The sequence below is a fragment of the Tetrao urogallus genome, assembly GCF_951394365.1.
Source record: "Tetrao urogallus genome assembly, chromosome: 7".
NCBI lineage: Eukaryota > Metazoa > Chordata > Aves > Galliformes > Phasianidae > Tetrao > Tetrao urogallus.
The window spans coordinates 19975560-19985997 of record NC_136820.1 but is presented as its reverse complement, the minus strand read 5'-3'; the positions used below and the strand labels follow the sequence as shown (position 1 = coordinate 19985997).

At 37.9% G+C, this 10438-nt stretch overlaps 1 protein-coding gene across 1 annotated transcript; it reads left to right on the top strand.

The window, feature by feature from the left end:
• Nucleotides 1-291: 291 nt before the first annotated feature.
• CBX3 (chromobox 3) lies at nt 292-9553 on the top strand (the record flags this gene model as incomplete). Its single annotated transcript, XM_079538533.1, has 5 exons — nt 292-315; nt 4245-4387; nt 6233-6398; nt 7759-7853; nt 9427-9553. 5 exons carry the CDS (start codon nt 292-294, stop codon nt 9551-9553), a joined length of 555 nt encoding a protein of 184 aa, XP_079394659.1.
• Nucleotides 9554-10438: the final 885 nt, after the last annotated feature.

Genomic DNA, 10438 nt, shown 5'->3' with positions numbered 1-10438 from the left:
ATTGTCTCCATGCCTTAGATGGCCTTGGGAAAACCTTTTTTCAACCTCATCTGCCACTTTGTCACTATTTATCTTGGCTAGGTAAAGGTGTGTTACTGGGTTATGCCGGACAAAGCAGTAAGCTGCTTCTTGTCCTGGATTTAATCCATTCTGTAAATGTTCTATGCCGTGAATACATGGGGGTTGGAACAAGGACCATGTTGTATTGGGATGCCTTTCTTTGAGTAACGTAAACTTCCTTTTAATTGTCATGCATTTTTCTAGTAAAAGCTCTGCAAGTCTGCAATAAAAATGGCCTCCAATAAAACTACATTGGTAAGTTCACGCACACCTAAAGTATGTAAGGATTTAATCAACATATTTTTCTTCAAACTTATAACTTGGCATCTCCATTTAAAAGATACATCCACATCTCCCCTCCCCAGCATTTTTCTGACCAAAATTTCAGGTCCAGAAAGTAAGGCTACTAGAAAGGACATTCTCTTTGGCTTTAACAAATCTGCCATTCCTATAGAGACTTGTTGGGGAATAAAAAAAAAAAAAAAAAAAAAAAAAAAAAAAAGGACTGTGCATTATTTCGTCTGTCCTGTTGTAGAAAGCACTGAGGATTTTTTTAGCCTCCTTTCAGGATACCATGTAATTCATCGTTTATGTAAAAATAAGTAAAATCATGTATTCGATTAATTTCTCCTAGTCTATTCAGAAAAAAATAAAAGAACAAATTGAGCGAAGGCGGTCCTTACAGAAGAAAAATAACGTTACTGGGAAATGATGTGGTGTAGTTAAGATGCCCTTTGAAATTATTATTACTTTTTTTTAACCAAATAACGGTTTCTTTGAATTTCATAGGAGCAGAGATTATCAGATGTCAACCCCTCCTGATCTATTTTAATGATGCATTCATGGTTCTCAAGTCCCTGTAAAGCTTTGCTTGACGTTAAAATATGAACTTCTAAAGGCAGTTGGTTGCGGGAAAAATTATTTTAATTGCCATTCAACTACTTACTTTATATATAAATATATATATACACATATATGTGTGTGTGTGGAAGAACTGAAGAAATATAGCATGAGATCCATCTGAGGTTGAAGCAGGATGCATAGATACAATTGGACATTTGGATAGCAGAACGACGGACTTGTTATGCACTCAAAAGGCCCGTTCTTAAATTACTAAAGTGGTTGCTAATTGACCCAGATTGAGGTACATTAAAAACTCTTATTAACTCCTGGCTTCAAAGTGTAGTGCTTGTTTGACATTATATGATGGCAAACCGTTCTAAAGATTTCATCAAGATGAATGTCTGAACTTTCTGTTAGTAATTGGTTGTCCACTTTTCCCTAATTTGAGGAAGAGGAGCAGTGACCAACCCAGGGAGGGAGTGCCTCACGGAGGGGAAAGTGCCTGCAACTGCAGTATTTTTGATATGATGTTCAGAATTTTGCTGCACAGGTCAGGAAAATCAGTTATGGTTCCCATGGGAACCGTAACTAATTCTGCTTCATTGCATATTTGAATGCAAAACTTAGATATACTGGGGGTAGCGTAGCTCTGGAACTGTAATTCTGAATTTGTTATCTCTTGTATCGTGAAACACTCCATTGCAACATCACGTCTCTGTTCTAATGTTGCCCCTCAAGAAAGAGCCATTACCCATTGAAAACCATCTCTGTCTGTTGGATGTGACTTCTGAATGCAGAAGGAAGGAAGCCACAAATGAGCATCCAGTGCTTAGATGCCCGTGTTAAGGTTTAGAATGGGTAACCTTAAAGAAGGGAGCTTCAGGGATCTGGTGGATGTTTCTGTCCTTCGTTCTGGGTCAGCTGCTACATTCACCTCCAGGCTGAGATTTACATTGGTTTGTATAATCTCAGGAGTTACCATTCTTCAGTATTTCTTCAGGCTCTGCTGTCAAATATTATTTTAGTAGATTAAAAAGGCTTAGGAAGTGTTTGGGAAGTAGCATTATTCAGAAGATGTAGTGAAACCTCTAATATTCAGAGCAAAAAGCAACGCACCCTTGACTTGATATCGCTTACTGACCTTTGAGATAAAGGATCAGATCCTGTAATATTCATTTTCTTCTGTGGAAGATTATGTAGCTATCTAAAGTCCTAAAGAGTTTGCATTTCTTTTAAAGAAAAGTTACTTTGATGCAGAGGTCCAAAACATTTAGGTGATGAGAATGAAAGAAGCTGAGAACAATTATCAGAAGGCAGCCTTCCTTTGAACTGGAGGGTTTTAGTCCAGTGGAGAGCACAGATGGAGATGTTCCACTTGTAGCCCACTTGCCTCAACACCAGTAATTAGGATGTTGTTAGTGTGGTACAGTGAGTCTGTCTTTTTTCTCCTCATTTCTTTTTTTCCCCCCGTTTTCCTCATCTCATTTCTCTTTTTAATACTTTCATTTATTGCAGTAAGCAGCCTTCATAGACAAGGTGGATGTTTTCATATGCTTATGTTCATTTACCTTCAGTCCTGCATTCTTTTATTTTTCTTTCCTGTGGAGGCAAAAAAAAAGCCAGTGTGGTTGGTACTTCTTAGACATGAGTACTGGGTTCAAAATACACCTGGGATGTGCAGGTAGTTATTATCAAAGTGGAAATACATGCTCTGTTTTAAATAATCTCTTTTCTATTCCCAAGTCAAAACAAGCGTCACACAACATCTAATCATATATGGAAGCTTGCTGTTTGAAGGGGGAATTTGAACCTTTTCCTCATCTTTGCTGTTCGCACCTTCAATTCGTGGGTTGCTAAGGAGAGTAAAGGTGTTTGGGGGAAGAGAAGTTAATGCAAAAAAAAAAAAAAGAACGCAAAGAATAGGCTTGGAAAGGCAGGTCAGCTTCTTCATTTTGCACAAAGAAGAGTTTTCTTTGCGTCTGACAGACACTTTTTTTCCTTCCTTTTACCACATCAAGGAAAAATTCTGCAAAATCTAAAAATCAGTTTCAAAATTGCTTCGCAGAGTGCTCAAACTAACCCGCGTTCATTCTAGAGAGGACTAGAAAAGTGCCACAAAGTAAAGGCAGGTGCTCCATGACTTCTGCTTGCCTCTGTCTGTCACGTAAGAGCATTAGTGAGGAAGTAGCTTTGTCTGCTTTAAGGTGCTGCATGACTGTGTGCTCTCAGAGATTAATACTGTTCCCATTAATTTATGGCTGCCATTTTAACAATTTTCCAATAAGGAGCAATCCAAAATGGCCATCAGACTGCTTTTGGTCTGTTGGTACTCCACAAATGGGATACAACAAGATTATAGACACGTCCTGACCTTTTCCAGATTGCAAACAAGGAAATTCTGAAACGTGTCCTTCTACCAATATTGAATTGTGCCTTATTAAACTGGGAATGCCTTGAGGATGATGTGGATGTAATATTTATTTTAAGAACTTGAAGAATATTATTTAAAGTATATCAAATGTAAACTTGAAACACTTGAGTTTTTTAAATTAGCAAAATTTTAATTACATGTTAAGTGTGCCTTAAGTGTAGCTGTCTTAACGTTTGCACCTTTCTGACATCCCCTTGAATGTTAGTTACATCGGTGCGTGGCTGATAGTGGGAAGGGACTGCAGTAGTTTGCTGCTCCTGGCATGCATCCTGTTCAATAATTATCGATTATTATTGAATATTTTGGTTATGGTAGCGCTACATTGTACATTTTGCTCCCTTCAGCTTTTGCTTTTTCTTTTTTTTTTTTTTTTTTTTTTTTTTTGGAAATGCTAGTAACTTTTTTTTTTTCTTTTTTCTTTTTTTTTTTTTTTTTAAGTAGCAGCCTTTTCTGTTTGATGCATTTTCCCTTATTACTTTTCTTTACTTCTGCCTCATGCTGTTTCTTGCCCTCCGCCTTTTCACAGGCACGGAGTTAACTTATAGAAGCTTGATACAATTTTGAGCATGTAGCACTCTGAGAATTAAATTTATAAGGGGAGTGGAGGCACTGAGTGTACGGACAAAGATATTTCACCTTTATAAAAACTGGTGTTCTATGTTGGGTATCTTATTAAGTGGCTGGAAAAAAAAAAAAACAAAAACAAAAAAAAAAAACAACCCAAAATATTACCATGTCTTGCTCAGGTTACCTGACCTCATGCACTAACGTGAAACAAGTCCAAGCTTCTGGCTCTAGTGTGAATAAATACATGATTCCTTGCTGTTTACTGAGCAAAGTTGGATTTGGCCAGTGAAGTAACGATGTAAAGCAAAAGAATGAATAATGGCATTCTGAATTTCTTTTGTAGCACAAAATGGGAAAGAAACAAAATGGCAAAGGTAAAAAAGTTGAAGAGGCAGAGCCTGAAGAATTTGTTGTGGAGAAAGTCCTGGACAGACGTGTTGTGAATGGAAAGGTGGAATACTACTTGAAGTGGAAAGGATTTACAGAGTAAGGCATTACCATTATTTTTTCTGGTACAATGCTAAATATTAACCATTTATTTGAAATAACTGTGTGGATGGGGGATTGGATGGTGGGGATACGCTTTAAAGAGCTGAAAGGGAAGGACAGCATAAATGTCTATTCAGGTGGAGCAGTCAAGTATGACAGTAAAATAGAAGACTGGTAGCTTAGGGTTTGTGCTTGGTCACGTTCCAAAATCTTATACAAAGCCCTCAGTGATTGTTCTTTTGCCACTGCTCTTTGATCTAGCTTGTGTCAATATCAATCAAGGTATGCTAGGCTGACAGTTGTCATAAAATAGGTATACTTTCATATGCAGGGGATTGAATGTTATTTCTGAGAAATAAATTTTGCAGGGCTTTAAACAGGCAGCTTTGAAGCTGTGAATGTTTTGTTTTTTGGGGGGGAGGGGGGAGGTGTTTGCTTTTTTGAGTTGCTCTTGAAATAGGTAAATTTACAAAAGGAATTCTGTGGCATGATTGCTTTCATTAGACATACTGAAAAGGTATTTTTCAGTCTCTATCCTGGGCCTTTTGAAAGCACAACAGTGCTTCCATCAGCCGAGAAAAGGGGATGCATTAAATGTTGAAGTCTAGCATTTTATCATTAGTAGTTACATATACATATCTCCCAAAGCAACCTTCTGCATTCTAGGACCTTAAAGTTTTGGTAATTGAAAATAACGGGTAGGCATCCTGTTTGTGCAGTAGTGCTGTGGCAATATATTAGTGCCTGAGGACTTCTGATGAGGTGCTTAATTGTTGGAGAGCACATTCATGGACAGCATAAAATGTTATTTAACAAAATACATACTCTCTGGAACAATTGCAATACCCAGCTCCGGACATGGAGCCTTTGTTTTTTCTATAATTACAGCCTATTAGCATGGTTTGGGTTGGAAGGGACTTCAGGGCCCACTCAGTTTCAGTCCCCTGCCATGGGCAGGCTGCTGCCCATGAGCTCAGGTTGCCCAGGCCCCATCCAACCTGGCCTTGAATGCCTCCAGGGATGGAGCATCCACAGCTGGGCAACTGTGCCAGTGTATCACCTGTCTCTCAGTGAAAAGTTTCCCCTGACATGTAATCTAAATCTCCCCTCTTAGATTGAAACTGTTCCCCCTTCTCCTATCACTTTCTACCCCTGTAAAAAGTTGATTTCCCTCCTGTTTCTAAGTTCCCTTTAAGTATTGGAAGGCTGCTATCAGGTCTTCCCTGAGCCTTCTCTCCTCCAGGCTGAACAAGCTCAGCTCCCTCAATCTGTCTTCATAGGGGAGGTGCTGCACCCCTTTGATAATTTTCATGGGCCTCCTCTGGACCAGCTCCAAAAGCTCTACAGCTGGAGGAGTGAGAAAGAGTTCAGTGCTCAGATGATACTTTTGAGAGCATTTTTGGTACATAGAAGCTTAGGTACATACATTTATGTCATTACTAGTGGGGATTGTGTATGTTCTGTTCTCCTGAAGTCTTAGTTTATGCTCTTACCAAACAGCTTGTTTGCATGGTCAGCCTTTCGGGGAACCAGGAATTAAGTTTAAATGTACAGGTAGGATGAAGGTTGCATGTTGTCACTTCCACCAGCATCTTAGGAGTTAATAGAGCTGCTTACTCTGTATCTCAAATGTAAGAACAATTCAGCAGAATTCTTCAGCATAGCATAGAGTCAGTCATCAAATGTAGTGCACAAAGGCTATGGCAGATGGTTAGAGAAGCATCCTGAGTTTAAGATACCTTATTTATAGAGGAAAGGAATGACTTGCTTAGGGTGAGCCGTGTAGCTAGTTGTACGCTTCTCTTCTTTTCCTAGTTTTACATAAATGTATGTATGTTTCAGTGCTGACAACACGTGGGAGCCTGAAGAAAACTTAGATTGTCCAGAGCTAATTGAAGCTTTTCTGAACTCTCAGAAAGCTGGTAAAGAAAAAACAGATGGTGCGAAAAGAAAATCACTGTCAGATAGCGAATCTGATGATAGTAAATCAAAGAAAAAACGTGATTCTGTAAGTATATGTTCATGTGCTAAACTTTGTTTCTCCTCTGTTTCTTTCTACCTCTCCAACCCTCTACCCCAAAAATTCTGTTGTGACTTGGGGAACTAGAACAACCATAGTCTTAAAACTAAGAATCACAGAACTGGAACTGTGGTTTGGAAAGTGTAATATTTTATAGCGATTAATGAGACCGCCCAAATGGCAGTAAAAGGTGATTGATTTTCCTTTTTATGACCAGAAGCCCCGATGTTCTGTGATTCTTGCTGAATAATCAAAAGTAAGACTGGTTGAGAGTTACTAATGAACAACGTGGTCAGTTTGTGTTAGAGTAAAATGGTCGTGAATGGAACGAGCAGAAGTTCTGTTCTGGCTTTTGTATGAACTATGATTTTTAAATAGGTGAGTGGGAAGATAGCAAAATGGGAAGACCAAGCACTTGCTTAAATTAGGACTGGACATGGTGGTAGGAAAGATGTAGAGAGGGTGACTGAAGAAAACTTATTTCATGGATATTTGGGTTTCAGCTCCAATTTAAATGAGCCAACAATATGATAAGTTTAGTGCTAATAAGAGCAAAATAATGCGCTTAACACAGTATGTTCAGCAGTACATTTTTCTCTCTAAGCTTTCAAACTAACAATATAAATCAGAGCTGTTTGTCAGTCAGTGGTTTACTGAAGACAGCTGCTGGATGTGTGCTGTCAATTACTAGGTGACGTTGGAAGGCATCAGAAGCAATATTGGTAAATACTGTGAATAGCATTTTAGTTTCTGAGTGAAGTTAATTTCATGGCTTCACCTGATATGGTAGCAGTCACTGTCTCACAAAGGTATTGTGAAACTAGAGGCGAGCAGTCCTGTTGTTGACCACAGATGTGATTTCAGTGAGCCAAGAAGAGTTGAGGTGTGCCCTATGGGTGCAGTTTCACAGTTGGCTTAAGCCAACCTAAGTGTCCAGGTTTGTTGTTTTGCTGAAAAGAACATGTTTTGCCTGCTGCCAGGAGTGTTTTTTTGTTTTGCCTGTTCAGTTTGTTTCATTAGCCGTGCTTGTTTATCTACTATAAAGATCTGAGACCACTTGATTCATCTACTGAGTTTTACATTAATGGCTCTAGCCATTCTTTCTGAAAAGTCCTTCATTGTTACTCTGCATCTGAATGACAAGATCTGAAGGTCAGTCAAGAAAAATGTAACATTTATATCATCTTCAGACAACTTTTATATGTAGCGATAGCTTTTATCATTATGTAATGCTATATTTTGTTGTTCTGATTCACACACACACATTAATGTGTATATCTAGCTCTAATGCCAGAATAAAAGGGTAGTTAGATGATGATAGATAATGATCTTTTAACTTACTTGATAGGTTGATAAACCGAGAGGGTTTGCAAGGGGTCTTGATCCTGAGAGGATAATTGGGGCTACGGATAGCAGCGGAGAGCTTATGTTCCTCATGAAATGGTAAGTCTTACATCCACGGTTCTGAGCCATGTTGAGGGAGGGCTGGTAGTTTGCACTTAGCTCATGAGAGAACTTCTTTTCAGCAAACAGAAAGAAGCTGGTGGTCTGCTTATTAACCCTGTGTTCTTGCAGAAGCAAAACCTGTGCAGTTACTTAGTCCCCCTTTCTTCAAAAACTAAAATGATTTTAGAATCTCTTGATTCAGTATCATAGAAATGGAATTTAGAACTAGCCTATGCATGTGAGTAGCATTCTTGCTAGGGAAATTTCAGGTAGAACTCTGCTTTTAGATGTTTTACATAAGCAGATTCTAGCTGCTAGGCAGCCAACCTCTTAACCAAACTTGGTGTCTGCTGTTTTGTGTGCAATCAGGTGGACAGAGAGTTGGAAGCAACTAGTGGAGGAAGCTGAAGTTGTGATGAAGAACAAACGATATGAAGAAGTTTGTCATTATGGGCCTGTAACAGGGAAAAGTGCTTTGGGGAATTAGTGTTATTTGGAGGACAGGAGGAAAACAGTTCTATTAGCTACAGTGTTAGCAGAAGACATCTTGTCTTTGCAGTAGAGAAGCAGGGTAATTTTTTTTTTTAATCCAGCATTGAGAATATAAGGGTTGAATTAGCATTTGCTTGGAGTTTGGTTTTCTGTGGTGCTGGGATAAGAATTATAGTTTCCAACAACCTTTTAGAAAGGCTTCTAGTTTCTTTAGTAGTGTCAAACTGAGCAGTCTCCAGAGAATTGGTTTGTCATGCAGTGTGCTTAGACTCTTGAAGATCAGTGCTTTGGAAAGGTGGTCTGCCTTCTGACTTCAAATTGCCTTTAATACGTGGAACTGAGAGAAGTTTGAAAATGTGGATTATGACTACTTGAATTTCTGTAGTGATAACTGGCAGAATAAAACACAAAGGAAAACAAGAAAGGAGCATTTTCTTTTTAGTTTGTTTGTAGTGGATTCATTTTTTCATAATTGATTGCAGTCAACAAAGATGGATATGAACATGTAGCCATAGAGCTGACTTGTACAATCAGCATACTCTTGAAAAAGGAGCCTAAAGCATGTTGGATTGGAATTTTTTTTTTTTTGTTACTCCAAGACAGGCTCAGAAATTGCAGTTACTTGCATAAACTTCTAATGCAATTGGCATGTGAATACTACAGGTCTCACTTTGAAGTTCCAATTATGCTTTAAAGTAAAATTAGTGTAATTTTACTTACTTCATTATATACTGCTTTTGGTAACTGTAGGAATAATTTCTCTTAAACAGTGTTTTCCTCTGGAATAGAAAAAGAAACTTGTGAAGGAAGGTATCAGCTGTGAAATCTTATTGCTAGCAAAGAAATTCTTTTTAGCTGGAGTGAAAAGTATACTGAAAACTGATTTCTAGCTGACGTTTTTCATAATGTTATATCAAGAGGTGATGCATTTATATGAAAACATATTCTTCCTGAAACCCATTTTGATGTTAAAATAATTTGAAGAACCCTGCTATGAATATAAGTTAATTAAGAGAATTAGTAATTATGCTTTTTTTTTTTTTTTTTTTTTTTTTTACTCTCCTTCCTTTCCCATCAGGAAAGACTCAGATGAGGCAGATCTGGTGCTGGCCAAAGAAGCAAACGTGAAGTGTCCTCAGATCGTAATCGCTTTTTATGAAGAACGACTAACTTGGCATTCATGCCCAGAAGATGAAGCACAATAATTGTTGGCATCACTTTTTTTATATATATATGAATATTAAAACCTGAAATTTGATTTATTAGCAATGTGAGAAGCATACATTCTAAAAAAATTCAAATTTGATATTTTTTTGAAGTAGTGTGTTTTGCATCAACAGCAAGTAAATAAAAGCTTTCTGCAACTCATTTCATTTATCACAGGAGAGCATTTGATACTACTACTTCCTCCATATTAGGTAAAAGCTTTTATAAAACATTCATAAACTTCCATGGTTATTATTGAATCTTAATGAATGTCTAAACAAGCTCACAGATGTTTTGTAGTCTCCTATACAGTTGATGTGCATGTATCTTCTTTACCCAAACCTAGCCCTTTACACCTGTAGACTCATTCTTTTTAGTATTTGGGGTCACACGATCCCAAGAAGACCAGGTGAAAATTAACTTTGTAGTAATTTGAATGTTATCAGACTGTATATTGTTTACTTTATTGTAAATACTGGTGAACAGTGGTCAATAAAATAGTTTTATATTCTTCCTTTATAATGATAGGCTGTGACTCTTTTGAAGCGGTATGATATTTCTGAACTTTTTATATGTTAACCTCTCAGTTCATGATGTATTTAACTGTAAGTTGTTCTTTTGGGGATAGATTGATTGATATTACCCCACTGCTACTCTGTAATCACAATGCCAGACAAATGTCAGGCTTTGATTCTCTTTAATTTTTTTGGTGAAGTGTAATATTATTTATTTTCAGTCAGAAAGGAACTGGCTTTTTTGGACTGTGAAATTCATGAGCTGTGGGTACTTGTAAGCCACACGGATAGCAGCCGTGCTCCCTGGGTATGGCTGCTGCTCACAGGGCCAAGCGGCCTCTGCAGATGTACTGGAAAATAGCTGGTGTG